At 43.5% G+C, this 17,894-nt stretch overlaps 1 protein-coding gene and 1 pseudogene across 6 annotated transcripts in view; one reads left to right on the top strand and one right to left on the bottom strand.

Moving 5' to 3' along the window:
- The window catches only part of ctnnd1 (catenin (cadherin-associated protein), delta 1), a 47,300-nt gene extending 37,165 nt beyond the window's left edge, over positions 1 to 10,135 (top strand). For 4 of the 6 annotated variants that reach the window (XM_056279479.1, XM_056279478.1, XM_056279475.1 and 1 more), the window contains 6 exons: positions 252 to 447; positions 804 to 997; positions 5,169 to 5,222; positions 5,510 to 5,592; positions 7,275 to 7,370; positions 7,794 to 10,135. In XM_056279479.1, the coding sequence (XP_056135454.1) occupies positions 252 to 447; positions 804 to 997; positions 5,169 to 5,222; positions 5,510 to 5,592; positions 7,275 to 7,334 (587 nt within the window). In that variant the 3' untranslated portion in view covers positions 7,335 to 7,370; positions 7,794 to 10,135. The remainder of the gene's footprint in view (positions 1 to 251; positions 448 to 803; positions 998 to 5,168; positions 5,223 to 5,509; positions 5,593 to 7,274; positions 7,371 to 7,793) is intronic. The other 2 variants (XM_056279474.1, XM_056279477.1) reach the window with 2 other exon arrangements.
- A 4,216-nt stretch (positions 10,136 to 14,351) lies between these two features.
- LOC130113016 (TAR DNA-binding protein 43-like) lies at positions 14,352 to 15,036 on the bottom strand (annotated as a pseudogene).
- Between the last annotated feature and the right edge of the window lie 2,858 nt (positions 15,037 to 17,894).

The following is a 17,894-nucleotide window of genomic DNA, read 5'->3' as shown; positions in this document are numbered from 1 at the left end:
TTCTGCCTTGTCTTAGCACCTGTGTGTGTGTGTGTGTGTGTGTGTGTGTGTGTGTGTGTGTGTGTGTGTGTGTGTGTGTGTGTGTGTGTGTGTGTGTGTGTGTGTGTGTGTGTGTGTGTGTGTGTGCGTGCGTGCGTGCGTGCGTGCGTGCGTGCGTGCGTGCGTGCGTGCGTGCGTGCGTGCGTGCGTGCGTGCGCGCGCGCGCGCGCGCGCGCGCGCGCGCGCGTGTGTGTTTCTGTTTTCATCCTCAGGTAAACATGCAGTGCCTCACCTGGTGGCCAACCTACCAGGTGGCGGTCAGAGCCAGCCGGTGCGAGCGCTGTCAGAGGAGACGGTGGTGTCTGTTCTAAGCACTCTCCATGAAGTGCTGGGCTCCAGTCTGGAAGCAGCCAAGACCCTCAGGGCCTCACAGGGCATTGAGAGATTGGTCCTCATTAACAAAGACAGGTAAGGCTCCACTGGGCATTCCTGAGTGTGCGTGTATGTGTATTTTGGAATGTTGCAGGACGATTTCCAGTGACCGTCAATGAAGGAATAAGATGTAGCTTGTGTCTGAGGGTGTCTATGGCATTTATGTGTTTGGAAAAAAGGAGCTGCAGAGAAAAAGAAAACTGACATGTTTTTTAGCAAAGTTTTCTCATTTTTGCAACCATGTTTGCTTCTAGAAGTGACATGCTTTGTTCAAGTTATGGATTTGGGGGTACATGACTCTTTTTTTTTTGATGATTTTAGAAAACCTGACAAATTTTCCCCTCTCCCTATCCCCATTCACTTCTACTTCTTCTGCCTGCTGGGTCTGTCAGTAATCGTTCAGAGCGGGAGGTGCGTGGTGCCGGCTTGGTGCTGCAGACGGTGTGGGCCTACAAGGAACTGCGCCGCACCTTGGAGAAAGATGGCTGGAAGAAGACAGACTTCATGGTCAACCTCAACCCTCCAAGCAACAGCACAAGGGCCAATGGAGGATATGAGGATAGCACCCTACCGCTCATAGACAAAGGTTTGCAGAAGAGACAAATGCATGCAACCTTAGACCTGGACAAAATCATATTTGGTGTTTGTTTTAAGCTTTTTAAAGTGCACCTGCAGCCATCTTAAACTCATTTCCAAAACATCCATTGCATCTAAGAAGTCAAATTTCTTCTCACAAAATCGATCAATAGATATTTTTAATCATTATTTCCAACTAGCCTCAAAGTCTCAGTGAAAGCGGCGCGGTGGCTCAGTGGTTAGCACTGTTGCCTCACAGCAAGAAGGTCCTGGGTTTGAACCCCGGGGTTGTCCAACCTTGGGGTTATCCCAAGTCGTCCTCTGTGTGGGGTTTGCATGTTCTCCCTGTGTCTGCGGTAGGATTTCTCCGGGTGCTCCAGTTTCCCCCACCATCAAAAGAAATATGCATGTTAGGGTTTATACTCCTGTCTGTGTCCCTGACCAAGGCAATGGGAAAAGAACTGGAGTTGGTCCCTGGGCGCAGGATCAAGGTGGCAGCCCACTGCTCCTAGCTACACAGATCACAGCTAAGATGGGTTAATTGGCAGTAACTGAATTTCCCCAAAGGGATTAATAAAGGAAACTTAAAAAAATGCTCAGTCTATTGCTGTAGTCGCGTTAGTGTTAACTTGCATATTTTAATGACTGAAAGCCATAACTGACTGACAGTACAATCAGTCTCGCAAATGCTCTTCTCCCACTTGCCTGCATAGGGTAAAACCCAACTTTATGAGATAGGGTGCAAAGTGTGAAACCTAGCTTGGGTTAACATATGGGTTACACCAAACTCTCTATAGTGTTCTGATTGGTGCTGACCAAACTTGTCTAACATCCTGCCATTAGCATCACCAGGAGCTTTTCAACATGGATAACTTAGACAAAAAAATGTGATTGCACTCTCTTCCAAGGCATGTTTGACTCATTCTGTCAGCCATATCAAATATTTGCAAAGAATATGTATTGAACACTTAGTTTCAAACTGCAAAAGCCCTCCCTAACTGTTTACCAACTGGCCACAATGAAAGCTGGGTTTTTCGGATATAGCCCTTCATCTGTAGGGAGTTAGTGTTAACTAATATGATGATTTTGATATAATTTACTGATCCCCGAAGGGAAATTATGCTCTGCATTCAACCCGTCCTAGCTGCGTAGCAAGGAGCAGTGGGCAGCCGCCGTGCAGCACCCGGGGACCAACTCCAGTTCTTCTTGCCATGCCTCGGTCAGGGGCACAGACAGGAGTATTAACCCTAACATGCATGTCTTTTTGAGGGTGGGGGAAACTGGAGCACCTGGAGAAAACCCACCGCAGACATGGGGAGAACATGCAAACTTCACACGTAGGGCGACCTGGGATGACCCCCAGGTTGGACAACCCCGGGTTCGAACCCAGGACCTTCTTGCTGTGAGGCAACAGTACTAACTACTGTGCCACCATGCTGCTTTAAAACATAATAACAATAATAAAATAACATAATAATGTAACATCCCTAGCTCTAATTTGATTGCTCAGTTCTTGTAAATCTACAGCATATTGCTGTTTTACGATACCATCGACTTGACACTATTTTGGAGGAGCACAGTCACCTGAAGACCTATCCACCAGAATAGTGATTGGTTTCTTCAAAATGAGAAATTTCTCTGGAGATTGTACTCCGCCACTGCAAATTGCCCCTGGCACTCTTATCTTAATATGTATTGATATATCTTTGCAAAACCAAGGGACAAAATGAGACCACCAGAGAAGGGAAAAATGGAAGCAGGTTTTTCTTACCTAGCACCTTGTTTAGTTGAAGGAGGGATTTTGCAAGAATTGGATTTAAAATGTTATTGGTCTGCAGGTCTTTATTTTATGACATGCTGGAAGTAAAGGACTTATTGATTTCCGGTTAGAATTGTAGATCTAAAATCATTGCAAAGTTACACTCATGTCATTGCGTAAATACTACATTAGGCATCTGGGTGGGGTGGCGGTCTATTCCATGGTCTACCAACACAGGGATCACTGGGTCGAATCCCTGTGTTCCCTCTTTTTTTTTTTTTCCCCCCGCTTTTTCTCCCCGATTGTACTTGGCAAATTACCCTATTTTCTGAGCTGTCCCGATGGCTGCTCCATCTCCTCTGCTGATCTGGGGAGGGCTGCAGACTATCACATCCCTCCTCCATACATGTGGAGTTGCCAGTCACTTCTTTTCACCTGACAGTAAGGAGTTTCGCCAGGGGGATGTAGCATGTGGGAGGATCACGCTAGTCCCACCAGTTCTCCCTACCCCCGAACAGGCACCCTGACAGACCAGAGGAGGCACTAGTGCAGTGACCAGGACACATACCCGCATCTGGCTTCCCACCCGCAGACATGGCCAATTGTGTCTGTAGGGATGCCCGACCAAGCCGGAGGTAACATAGGGATTCGAACCGCCAGTCCCCGTGATGGTAGGTAACGGAATAGACTGCTATGCCACTTGGACGTCCCTCCGTGTTACCTCCGGCTTGGTCGGGCGTCCCTACAGATACAATTGGCCGTGTCCGCGTGTGGGAAGCCGGATGTGGGTATGTATCCTGGTCGCTGCACTAGCGCCGCCTCTGGTCGATCAGGATACCTGTTGGGGAGGGGGAACTGGGGGGAATGGCATGATCCTCACATGCGCTACATCCTCCTGGTGAAACTCCTCACTGTTAGGTGAAAAGAAGCAGCTTGTGGCTCCACATGTATCGGAGGAGGCATGTGACAGTCTGCAGCCCTCCCCAGATTGGCAGAGGGGGTGGAGCAGTGACCGGAACGGCTCGGAAGAGTGGGGTAATTGGCAGGGTACAATTGGGGAGAAAAAGGGAGGGGGAATAAAAAAAAAAAGAAAAAATAAATCCTGCATTAAAGCTCTGTACACCAAGATTTTGACTGCAGGTGCGCTTTTAAGAAAACCAGGTGGGGGGATTTAGTATGTTGTGTTGTGACAAGTCAGACAGGTGTCAATCACAGAGAGGTACTCTTAATAATGTTCTGAACTTATTGGTAGGTGTGTCATACCAATGCAGAAAATACTCCCATCTGGTACCTATGCATACTAAAATCCTCAAGTCTAATGTAAGATGTGTGAGGTAGCACTCTCGAAGTTGCATTTCTTACCACGAGCTGTGTGCACTTGCTTAGCCACTTTCCTTCACAGTTCACACTACAGTCCTGTTCTCACCACCTTATTATTTTTTTTTAAAGATTTTTTTAGTCGTTGTATTTTTGCCTTTTTTGGCTAGTGAAGTGGCAGACAGGAAGCAAGGGGAGAGAGGAATGGATACTGTAAATTACATTTTTAAGGTGTCAGTGAGGGAAAATGAGCTGGAATGAAGAACCGCTCGAGTTTGTTTGGATATGATGTCCCAAAAAGTAATATGTTAATAGAAAATTTATTTTTTTTATCCACACCAGTCAGATACCTTGGCATGGATAAAAATCATATTGGTTGCATTCATACCAGGGTCCGCCTGCACATCCACAGACTGACAGGAAAAACATTTTTATTGGGTAGAATTTTTTAGCTTGAGGGCTGCATATTAAATTTTTTTTTTTTCATATTTCTCATTCAATCGACTTGGGCGCTGAGCAAACATCTTAGAAATGGCATGAAAAATACTGTTTTTTTCTGTGTGTGTGTGTTTGTATCTGTCCGCTGCTAATCTCACATACTACTGGGCCTGTCATTTTTATAATGTTTGTGCACAGTTATGACTGTATGATCGAGGGCCTCTTGTAGTTGCGGTGATTCAAAACCTTTGAAAAACCTGTTTTATACCACAATTGAGTGCTAACTCCTCAGCTGCTTTTTGCCTAATCCGAGCACCGGCGAATGGGCAATATGTGGGCAGTGCCTCCGTATTTTCCCTTCTCCCGGTAAAGGGGAAAAAAGGAGGGGTTTGTCACCAAGTCTGAGCACCGGAGAAGGGGAGATAGACTGGCAGGGATCTGCACTCTACGGAGTGCACTTGTTTGGATTGATATTTATTTTTTGCATGTTTAGGCATGGAATATTTGCAAAGTTAATTTTGGTCGCAGCTAAAATGACTGAGGTGGCAGTCAAAGTCATTACCCAGCAGTTAATCACTTAATCTCTGAGGTGGCAGAAGCCTTTGTTATGACAGATGGACATATTTCACTGGTGGGCTGATTGTAATTGTATGTCTGTTTCACTCAGGGGTGAAAGGGGAGAGGGAAAGGGACATGATTCCATTGAATGACATGGGACCAGGTAAGGGAATTCTCCTGCATTCTCTCTCTCTCTCTCTCTCTCTCTCTCTCTCTCTCTCTCTCTCTCTCTCTCTCTCTCTCTCTCTCTCTCTCTCTCTCTCACTCAGTCGTCTGTCACTCACTCTCACTCACTCGTCTCTCTCACTCACTCAGTTGTCTCACTCACTCAGTCACGCACGCACACTCTCACTCGTCTCACTCATCTCACTCAACTCACTCACTCACTTGTATATGCTTATTGAGCATAAGCACAGTTTCTTTGTCAACATAAGTGCTTCTGCTCATTAGATGCCTACTCCACACTGGACCAGAGAAGGAGGAGGAACACCCTGGACGACACACTTGAAACTGCTGACAAAGATGCAGCACAGGTACACACACACACACATTTTTCAATACTTGTGAAGACCTTTACTGTGTACGTTCATTCCTCAATCTTAACCATCAGAACTACATGTCTCACCTTAACCCTTACTTGAATGTGATCCTAGTTTAGAATAGACCCTTAAAGAAATGGGAAGTAGCCACATGTCCTCATTTTGCAAAAATGTCCTCACTCCTATAGTAAAGCTCTCCAATTGGTCCTCACGAATGTAGATGAACATGCACACACACAGTATGAAACATTTATTGATTTAAATTTATTCCCTAATTCTAATCTGACCTCCTGCAAACTGCACGTTAAACATTAACCCTTTCCCCTACCTCTACCAAACTTGCAAGGATGACTGACTCCATGAGACTGTAATTACTAAGCGTGCACACACACTCATATGAAGGAAGTCTTTTATACATTTTTTTTTCAAAGTTGTAAATTTTTTTGATTGATCAGTTGATAAATGCGTTTCAGTACAACTTGGACTGACTTGAGGCTGTAAGAACATTGCCAAAAGTACTACCAAGTACTTATGATAATGTATTGAATGATTAAGATGTAGCCGGAGGCTTTTACTCTTAAATTAGCTGATTAAAGGTAACAGAATTGAGTTATAAATCTTAACAATTTTGTTCAGAGTGTGGTTATGGTTGCAAGCAGTTAGTCAGATAATGTTAAATGTCGTCTGTCCATACATTTGACCTTTTTTGTTTTTGAATATTTAATTTTCTTGGGTAGCCTTAAGAATCACAAAATGTGTGTTTTTGTTTTTTTTCCTATATAAGTTTATTTGCTTTGCATTACTCTAATAATTGATTCATCAGAACAGTTACAAGTTGGCCATAAATGTACTTAAGACAGCCCGGTGCAAAGTTGAAGGAAAAAGATGAAAAGTAATAAAATTACAACAAAATGTGCAACAGGTGTTGACGGACGCTAATAAAACCAAGAAATTATTAACTTAATTGTTGCCTTTTTTGTAACACTGATGAAGGCAAATGCTACAAACTAAATTGAGTAACACTGAAAAATAGAAATAACAGTTCACATAACTTTAAAAAGTTCTGAGGTGTAATCAAACCCTGAAGTACATCATTTAATCTGTGATGCATTCTTCTTAATGAAACCTATCAATACTGGTTATAATTTCATCATTGGGACAGATAACTTCACAAAACTGCTGTCGGTGATAATCAATCCCTCAAACGCACACACCTGTTGGCGCTTACCTGTTACAACGACGATGTTATTACCATTAACCTTTCTTCCTTCTATGAAAGAAGCGTGTGAAAAGACCTATTCTCTCACACCCACAAAGAGCATGTTGTTGCATGTCTCGCAAAGGCACTAGGGTTAGTAGGTCTTCATCATGCTTTCTCATCCACTCAACTGGTGTGAGTTTTAGTTCTGTATCCCTCAGTTTACCAATCCCTTAACTAACATTTTATAACTTTTTTTTTAACTCTCTCTGGTGCTCCTTTCTCCCTCCTTTTATTACTCTCTCATTTCTCTCTGACCTTTTTTATTCATTGTTTTTCCCTCATTTCTTCTCGTTTACCTTCAACTTGTATCTTCCTCACCCTCCTGCTATATCGTTTCGTTCTCTCTCTCTCTCTCTCTCTCTCTCTCTCTCTCTCTCTCTCTCTCTCTCTCTCTCTCTCTCTCTCTGTCTCTCAGGGAGGGATGTATATGGAGAGGCAGGCCTCTGTGCCTCTCACGGAATCTTATGATGGTTAGGCATCAACTACTTGTCACAGTGCATGTGAGTGCATGGTATGTGTGTCCCACCGGCTCTCTGCCTCACAACTCACTGCATGGCCTAACACCTTGTGTGAGGAACTGTCACTGTGTTTGTGTCACCGGGAAAGACAATAGCCAAGACCAGCGTGTGTTTTGTCTCCATTGTATTTCTCCATTGTATTTGAACTGTCTCCGTTGTATTTGAATTGTTTTCTGGCTCCCCCTGCTGGCGTTGCGTGTCAGTGACCTTGTATTTTCTTGGAACGTTGGTGTGCATATAATTTGATCTTGTGTAAAGTGTGCTTATTGTATTGTCTGCAACAGCTGTTGTGTGTTGTATTGTGTTCTGTATAGCAAAAAAAAAAAAAAAAAAAAATCTGCATATCTTAAGTATCGGGGATAAGGTAACCACGCCACAAAACTAACCTATGCGGTCCTGTTGCTCTTATCTTTCAGAAAAACTGATAGTGTGCATCACTAGACGACAACCTCCTCCCACTTACTGCCCCTGCTGAACAGACAACACTGACTGAGAGACCACTACAGCCAGCCTCTACACTACCGACACGACTGAACTATAATCTTCTCCTTCCCTCATTTGTGTTTCAGTCAAATGCGCTCTCTCTCTCTGTCTGTTTCTTAATAGACTGACTTTACCACTATTGAAACAGTTGTGATCACCAGAAAAGCCTCCAATTCTCACGGTGGACAACTTGACATGACAATATGACCACTTTGCATTCTTTAAGCCCACAACACTAACCATTCACCTTTGACTGTGGCCACAATCTCCTCCCACAACACTACAGCTCCCTTAAGCAAGCCTAGAACTATTGGAATTTGGGAGAACGGAACAATATGACAATTTTCGATTGACGGGAACCATCAGGAAAAAAAATGCTTCTGAGAAACTGCTTCACCAAATGGATATTACAAAATTCTTTCTCCTCTAGAAATCGAGGAAGCTTGTTTTTCTTTTACGTCCAAGTACAATGACTTTTTTTTTCCTACAACTGAGCAAAACCAATGTTTTCTAGTATAACAAGATGTCTGCAATGCTTTTGCCTCTGTTTGGATTGTGATTATTCCTCTTCTTGCTTTGCGCTGTACCACAGTAATATACATGTGCCAAATGATACTGCTATTGCTGCAAAAATCAATGCTTAAAGTGATTTTCTCACAACTTCCTCCACACATTCTTCACACACAGATTCTTAAAGCAGTTACACTGAAAACTATCCTGTCATCTGTTCTGTATGTAATTGTGTTTAGACTGTGTAAATCCATGATCCATGGAAAGGAGTTGCAGTGGGATGTTTGGAAGTTTTCTCACAGTCAGTTTCAGAACAAAAGGGGGAGAAGTGTTGGTATGGAAAATGTCACCACTGACCAATGGAAACGGACTGCGTCGAACGAATACTTTAATTCTCTGACACCGTGTTGAGATTGTGACCTGCCTTATGCAACATATTTCTGATGTTTTCCGAATCGCATGAGGCCCTTGCTTACTGATTCTTGGGAAAAACTGCAGGATTTGATTGTTCTGTGAGTGCATTTATTCTTAATCTGCAAATTTGTTGTGAATGTGTAAATACAAGACTGCCTCTAACAAAACGTCTGTGTGGGAAAACTGGAGTGCCTCACTCATTCACATTAAGGTCGGATGGTTGTGTCAAAGGTGGCACAGTTAACCAATCGGAATGTCTCTTAGCAGTAAGTTACTAGTTTAGAATGTATGGAACGCAACAGGTTTATATTCCACTCAATAACAATGTGTGAGCTCGTATGTATGTATGTATGTATGTATGTATGTATGTATGTATGTATGTATGTATGTAAGGCTGTGTGTATCATATAGTCTTGATTTCTTGTTATTCCAGTTGTTTTGGAGGGAATATAAAACTTCTTGAGTTCTGCAAGATTTTTTCCTGCTCTGCAAACCCATGGCCTGCATAGCTTGGCTGGTAGTTGTTGAAGACTACGGCACAGTAATTGGGAGATGACACACTACATCAGTTCTGCCTATATTTCTTTAGTACAGTGCTTGTTCTCTAGAAGACTGCATTTTCTTAGTGCCGAGTAAGATGTAGATATTTACTATGGATGCGTGGATGATTTAAAAAAAAAAAAAAACGAAAAAAAAAGCACTAGGAGTAAATGTGTGTATTTCCTTTATTTTTTCTTTACCTTTTTCATTCCAATTCAAACACTAAATGGAAATGAGTCTCGGGAGTGTAGGAAAGTTTCCTCTCAGAATGGACTGACGGGTTATGTAAGGGCATGGCAGTTTTCTAATGCTAGAGACACATAAGCACAGGTTTCAAGGGAGCAAATAGGGGAACATGAGAAAGTTGGATGGCTCAGATCAGCTCTTTGTCTGAGGAGGCACAGACCAGATTTTGATTCTCTTTGCTATCAGATTAAGTGGGGTGGGTGGGGGGGGGGATGACACAAAAAGCACATTTAAACTATATATACTGGAGAATATTTGTTAATTTTAATAATTATGTATTTTTCTTATGTTATCATTTGGGGGCTAATTGTTTTGGGTGCTCTGGGTGAATGCATATGCAATCATTTTTGATGTTTGATAGAATTTACAGTTTATATCTTAATTAAATGCAAAGAAAGAAAAAAATCCTCCAGCTCATGTCCTCCATCGAATACTGGAACACTAATTGAAAAGCTGATTCTGGAATTCACCTTAATGTCTTTGCCTTGGCTCTAAAAAGTTGCACATTTCTTATTAATGAAATGAAATATGTAACTAGCAATACTGTTTTTAATAAAAAAAAGTAATGATTTTTCAGCCTTTTTTTTTTGTTGCTCCTAATGACATCGGACTTCTTAATCGATGATTGGCGCTGTGACACCACATCTCTGATATGTTTATGTGGAGGGGCGGCGTCATGCCAGGACTACGAAAAAATGCCAGAGTTCCACAGCACAGCGGTTGTATGCTCAGTGAATTAACGCAAAACTAGTTGTCTAATACATTACTGTGTGTGTGCTTCACCAAAAGTGACATTTTGAGCCTGTTCACTTGGTGTGTGTTGATGCTAACCCCTCAGCTGGCCGGGGGTGGGAGCCAATCCTGCCGCTTTAGACTTTTCATACCGACACCACAACTTGGACAGCATCACTTGATTCCTCAGTTCATTTTACTGTGTCAGTGTTTATGCCAGAGTGTTTTAATTTTCCAGTTGATCAGAAACCAGTACCAATGTACTATGTATTTTTGAACTCGCTCTGTGTAGCTCCCATACAACCCATTTGAACTCACATACAATAATGATATCCTTCTGTTACAGGCAATTTAATTTCTTAATTTCTCCCATCTATAATGTGCAATATTCATCTATATCCATGGCTCAGCCCTCTCTCATTCCCAGTTACCAGTGTGGGGAACAGATACCAGCTACCGGGCAATGTGCTGCAACTCCTGGTGCAGCTGCAGAGGCAGCAGAAAAACTCCTTATTCTGTGATACCCTGTTACAAACAGCCCGGTGAGACACTGGAACGGCATACAATTAGATTTGGTTTGATAATATAAACATGCTGCTGAAATGATAATCGACATTTAAGGAGATTTGGGTGGATGTTGTGCAGACAAGGGGGAGGGTGAGAGTGAAGGGAAGTTGCTGTCCAAGTGAATGTGAGGTTTGGAAGCTCAAACATTCTGTGAAAATTTTATTGTGATCCTAATCCCCGGTGTTTTCTCTCTTTTCTTCCTCCTTCTGGTCAAAGGTGTCTTGATTCCGACCCACAGATGTATCCTAGCAGCCTTTAGCCCTTATACAGTGCATCCGGAAAGTATTCACACCCCTTCACTTTCCCCACATTTTGTTATGTTACAGCCTTATTCCAAAATGGATTAAATTCCTTTTTTTTCCCTCATCAATCTACACACAATACCCCATAATGACAAAGCGAAAACGGTTTTGTAGAATTTTTTGCAAATTTATTAAAAATAAAAAACTGAAATATTGCATGTACATAAGTATTCACACCCTTTACTCAGTACTTGGTTGAGGCACCCTTGGCAGTGATTACAGCCTCAAGTCTTCTTGGGTATGAAGCTACAAGCTTGGCACACCTATATTTGGGGTATTTCTCCCATTCTTCTCTGCAGCTCCTCTCGAGCTCTGTAAGGTTAGACGGGGAGCGTCGCTGCACAGCTATTTTCAGGTCTTTCCAGAGATGTTCAAGTCTGGGCTCTGGCTGGGCCACTCAAGGACATTCACAGACTTGTCCCGAAGCCACTCCTTCGTTGTCTTGGCTGTGTGCTTAGGGTCGTTGTCGTGTTAAAAGGTAAACCTTCGCCCCAGTCTGAGGTCCTGAGCGCTCTGGAGCAGGTTTTCATCAAGGATCTCTCTGTACTTTGCTCCATTCATCTTTCCCTCGATCCTGACTACTCTCCCAATTCCTGCCGCTGAAAAACATCCCCACAGCATGATGCTGCCACCACCATGCTTCACTACAGGGATGGTATTAGCAAGGTGATAAGAGGTGCCTGGTTTCCTCCAGACATGACGTTTGGGCATTCAGGCCAAAGAGTTCAATCTTGGTTTCATCAGACCAGAGAATCTTGTTTCTCATGGTCTGAGAGTCCTTTAGGTGCTTTCTGGCAAACTCCAAGCGGGCTGTCATGTGCCTTTTACTGAGCAGAGGCTTCCGTCTGGCCACTCTACCATAAAGGCCTGATTGGTGGAGTGCTGCAGAGATGGTTGTCCTTCTGGAAGGTTCTCCCATCTCCACAGAGGAACGCTGGAGCTTTGTCAGAGTGACCATCGTGTTCTTGGTCACCTCCCCGACCAAGGCCCTTCTCCCCCGATTGCTCAGTTTGGCTGGGCGGCCAGCTCTAGGAAGAGTCCTGGTGGATCCAAACTTCTTCCATTTACAAATGATGGAGACCACATTTTTTTGTACCCTTCCCCAGATCTGTGCCTCGATACAATCCTGTCTCGAAGGTCCACAGACAATTCCTTTGACTTCATGGCTTGGTTTCTGCTCTGACATGCACTGTCAACAGTGGGACCTTATATAGACAGGTGTGTGCCTTTCCAAATCATGTCCAATCAATTGAATGTACTACAGGTGGACTCCAATCAAGATGTAGAAGCATCTCAAGGATGATCAGTGGAAACCGGATGAACCTGAGCTCAATTTTGAGTGTCATAGCAAAGGGTGTGAATACTTATGTACATGCAATATTTCAGTTTTTTATTTTTAATAAATTTGCAAAAATTCTTACCAAACCTTTTTCACTTTGTCATTATGGGGTATTGTGTGTGGATTGATGAGGGAAAAAAGGAATTTAATCCATTTTTTTATAAGGCTGTAACATAACAAAATGTGGGGAAAGTGAAGGGGTGTGAATGCTTTCCGGATGCACTGTATGTCTCAAACAAGGGTGTCTCCCCGCTTGCCGCCCAATGACTGCTGGGGTAGGCAGCATCCCCGCGACCCTGAGAGCAGGATAAGCGGTTCGGATAATGGATGGATTGGATGGATGGATGAATGTCTCAAACACTTTCAGCGCTCCCCCTTCCCTCCGGCCGGCCAGCAGTGCCAACTCAAACTCGAGGCTGTGAAGGCCACAGCCCTGGTAAAGCTGGTGAGCTTTCTGTATTCTTGAGAGATGGAGGGTTTTTTTTCCCCCTATTCAAACGAGCTTTATTAGAGAACACCCTTCAATTTCACATGTCTTGAAACATTTTTTTTCCCCTATTCAAATGAGCTTTATTAGAGAACACCCTTCAATTTCACATGTCTTGAAACACCTTATACATCAATCTACTGGGAACTATTTAACACAACACTCCACGTTCTCACACCAACACACGCGTCCCCCAGTGTCTTCAGCAGGTGTCATCCACATCAACTTCACACTTACCGATCAATTCAGTGACAAGAAAGCACACACCATACAGCATTCAGATCAGATTATATAAGCAAGACAAATTTTCATCACAACATACTATTACAGTTTGATACTAGTTCTGCACTTCAACATACTAAAAGATAGGGAAAGTTGCAAAGCTAAAAAAGAAGATCTTGAAGTACTAATTAAAGAATGTCCATGTTAGGGGAGGAGCTTGAAGCATCTGCAGCTTCCATTCACACACAAAAGCAGTCAAATTGGGCTCTTTCACTGCACAACTGAACTGGAGTTGGTCCCTGGGTGTTGCACGGCAGCTGCCCACTGCTCCTAGCTACACAGCTAGGATGGGTTAAATGCAGAGCATAATTTCCCTTCGGGATCATTAAAGTTTATAAAAAAAAAACAACAACCACCAGTCCTTTTAACACTTATCTCAGTTTGTGCTCTCATTGTTTCACTCTTTGCCACAAGCCATCAATCGCACACATCAGTTCTTAAAAATGTCAGTTGTGCAGTTCTTTCCACTTAAAAGTGGATAAAAATCAAAACACCCACCGTCTCTGAGAACATGTGGAGTGAAGCCGTTCTTTGATGGCATAGCATTTACGGCCGGGATGAGGGAGAGTGATACTGATATCAAGAATGCAGCCAAACAGGAGCGTCCTCCCAGGAAAATGGAAGAGAGATGAGTTGCAGAAGAGATTTTAGTGAAGGCTTTCCCATGGAACTGGACTTCAAATTAAGTTGCACTTTAAACAATTGTGTTTCAACCAGATCTTCCAAATGCAAGGTTGCATTCAAAGTGGATGACAACAGAGCTGTATATGAATGGTGAGCCACAAACATTACTCATGCGTTTTCAAAATGAGCACATCACATTTTACAATGCATGCATTAGAGAATCCCGTTGAAATCAAAATAAAAACAAATGAGACAAATATAACACTTTAATTGGACACCCTCATAACCAATCACCTCAAAACTTCCTAAATTAAATCGTTAGCATTTTCTCAAATGTACAAAAACATCTTTCACAAAAGTGTTCAATATTTCAGATACGCATAACTCCAGAAATAAATTGGAAAAAGACTTCTCTCTCTTACAATACTTACCATACAAAATGCTCAACTTACATACCCCACCCTGATGACTTGGACTCCATAGTGGACCCAAATCCTGAGCTAAACCCACAACCACTATTTGAAGAATTAGACCCAGTGCCCCAGCCCAGACTTTGAGCTGATGCCATAGCTGTTGTCTGTACTGAATGTCTGACTTTGATCCCTAGTGGAGCTTGTTCCAGTGGAAGTGCTGCCTGCAGTGGAAGTCTGACCTTGCTGGCTGGCCAGCATACTCATCATCCCCCAACTACTCTGCAGAGCAGCCTGAGCAGCAGCCATCATGGCAGGGTTCAGGCTAAAGGAGCCAAAGTTAGCCAGATTGCTATTAGCGCTGCTCCCTAACCCACTATGGCAAGTACCAAACCCTTGATCCCCAAAACCATTCCCAAGTCACCCGGTACAAACCATCTGTCTGTTGCCATGTTTAGGCTCAGCATTTGAAATATGCACACTGACACCTTTGACAATCAGGTCCTCCCCACACTGGGGACCAGGTGGCTTTTGTGTGTCTAGGGGGGAAGAGCTCTGATCTGGGACCTCGGTATCCTCGAGCCTTTGATAGGGACAGCATTCATTGGGGGCTGGCTGCACTCTCCTCACTGGCTTTTGGGTGTGAGCACAAGGTGACTGTTGCCGTAACGCTGCTCTTGAGGAATTGGCTGAGGTCTGGGGAGTGGTTGCTGTTTTAGCCATCTCTAGAATCTGCTGCATAAGGTTGGTAGATGGACTTGATGGAACTGAGCTCTGCAACAAGGATGCAAGGCTGCTTGACGTCAGAGGGAAGGTGTTGCTTGTTGCTGTCCCTCATCTCCGTAATCAACAGCATAATCTTGGAGGTGAGCAGGTCTGTAGGTTGTCCTGCGGGAATGAGGACTGGGAGTTTTTCTGCCAGGATCACTTCTGGGGGTTGCCATGGTAATGACTCTATCCGGCTCGAAGGACCAGTTTGTAGGTGAGACCAAGTGGTTCAGGTGTGGTAGCTGTCGCCAAGGTGTGTTGATCAAACGCAGAGGAGGTAGAACTTCCCTTTACCAGTTTATTGGCAGGTATAAGAATGGGAGAGTGTGTGTGTTTTTTTATTTTTTGTTTGTTTTATTCACGCTCACAGGTAATCCAAGGGGAATTAACTGCTAATTAAACTAGTAAACTGCTAAACTTAGATTCACTTCCCAAGTTTTTTCTTCACTTCCTGGTTTACTGCAGGACTAACTGGCTGTGGCCACTCAATGAAAACATTGGGGGGGGGGGGGATGATATGCTCATGCACATCGCATGATCACACACGTCCACTGTTAGCTTAAGAGTCTCTTGAACAGTGACATCGACTGTGAGAGCTGATGGGCATAAAATAGACAGTTTTGTCTCTCTCCCCGGCCAAGCGAAATCTTCAACCCCAGCACCAGCATTCATTGTACCTCAACGTGGGGGCCCCATTTAGTCCCTCTTGACTGCCCACAATGTTCTCAGCCTATCCAGAACGGCAGGAACACCTGCTGACATCCTCTCAGAATGCCTTTCAAAGACGCTGGGTGTAACAACTGCTCTACTGAAGCTACGCAATACCTCTGACGATCCAACAGAACTCACCCCATCCGCGGTCCTCCTCCCCAGCGACCCTGTGACCTCCGCCGTTACCCCTAATCATGACTTCAACAGCCACCCATAGCCATCTATTTTAGAAAACAAAAACGGCGCAAGAATGAAAGAAGATAGACAGGGGTGTATTAAAGACGGAAGAGACGAGATACAAAAGTGAACTGCAAATGCACACTAAGAAATACATCACTGGAAGCAAATAAGAGAGGTGGATTAGGGATGAAGAGCTTGGCCAGGATGAATGAGATTGGAATGGGTCAGGCCACACAGATAACCCTCGAAGTAGAGATTTTTTTCGTTATTTGATGCGCCTTATTTGCTTCGGTGACCTTGGTTATAAACGGACGTCCCAGTTTGATTCATTTTACGTCAAGCAAATTAATAAGACTTATTAGTCGAGGAAAAAACCCACAATCCTGATCCTCCAACTTTATATAGAAGTGATGGGCTGGCGGCCTGTCCAGGGTGTCTCCCCGCCTGCTGCCCAATGACTGCTGGGATAGGCTCCAGCATCCCCGTGACCCCGAGTAGGATAAGCAGTTTGGATAATTGACGGATGGAGGGATGGATGGAAACAAATTTCCTTGTAATTTTCAACTATAGATATGATTTTTCCATATAATGATGATTTGTTACTCCAGCGGAGGCGTAGTTAGGATGTATAATATAGTTGGTATTCTCTGTGGTGCTGACTAACCGCCCATGTCCTTTTCATTCACAGCACACCACATTGAAAAAAAATTTTTGTGACCTCTCCTTTTTTCTGTTTTTAGCTTGCGTTCTAAGCAGTTTTTATAAAAAGGAATTGACATTGTTGTCTTCTGCTCACAAGTACTGACTGTATCCACCGCTGTTGAGGAAGTGCACAGTGATACAGCTGCAGTTGGTTGGGGGACCCAGTGTTAAACATCAGTCTTAAATACCAGTTCTCCATTCTAAGATTAATTCTGTGGTGAATAAATGTCCCCCTGCCCCCTTTTCCTCCCCAATTGGACCTGGTCAATTACCCCACTCTTTTGAGCCATCCCGCCCCCTCTGCCGATCCTGGGAGGGCTGCAGACTACCACATGTCTCCTCCGATACATGTGGAGTCGCCAGCCGCTTCTTTTCACCTGACAGTGAGGAGTTTCACCAGGGAGATGTAGTGCGTGGGAAGATCACGCACTACAGCACTGACCAGAGGAGGCGCTAGTGCAGTGACCGGACACACACCCACATCCGGCTTCCCTCCCGCAGACACGGCCAATTGTGTCTGTAGAGATGCCCGACCAAGCCGGAGGTAACACGGGAATCCGAATCGAGTGAATAAATGTTTTCTTAGAGTTTTGACCCTGGACGACAAAAAAACACACAAAAAAAAACCAAAAAAAAACAAAAACAAAAAAAACCTGGATCTGATTTGATAGTTGCCTTGAAAGCACCAAATTGATGGGGGAACTGGGCAGAGTAGAAGAAGAGGTGATGTCATGAAGAAAGAGGGAGCCAAAGTTGGCGTTAACAGAGGAGGTAAGAATGAAAATTTCTTGAAATTTCCCCTTAAAGATTAACTTTTTGTGTGTGTGTGTGGCAGTGCTTGATTCTATCATCTGGAGCTTCCCAGGTTTTCATAATGCTCCGCTGCATGTTTAAGGAATGAATCAAAAAAAAATTTTTTTGTTGCATCATCATTTTGTTTATATGCAATACTTTGGAAAGTGAATGTTTGTCTTTTACAAAAAGTGGACAGTGGTAAATTCCTGGTGTACCCACATGGGTAAGTGCACAAGGGCTTTTTTTATTTTGATATTTTGAGGTCTAGAAAAGCTCTTCTGGAAAAGAAAGATGTTCCATCAAATTTTGTCCAAAAATTCCACCAAAGTTAATCATTTAATTTCATTTGACTAACACATCTTTTTTCTAAATATGCAGTCCAGGGAAAAGGTGGAATTCCTCTTAATTAACCTAAATCAGCCTAG

The sequence above is a fragment of the Lampris incognitus genome, chromosome 5 (assembly GCF_029633865.1).
Source record: "Lampris incognitus isolate fLamInc1 chromosome 5, fLamInc1.hap2, whole genome shotgun sequence".
Lineage (NCBI taxonomy): Eukaryota > Metazoa > Chordata > Actinopteri > Lampriformes > Lampridae > Lampris > Lampris incognitus.
Note: the sequence above shows the minus strand (reverse complement) of the source record. Positions and strands in the feature narration are given on the sequence as shown.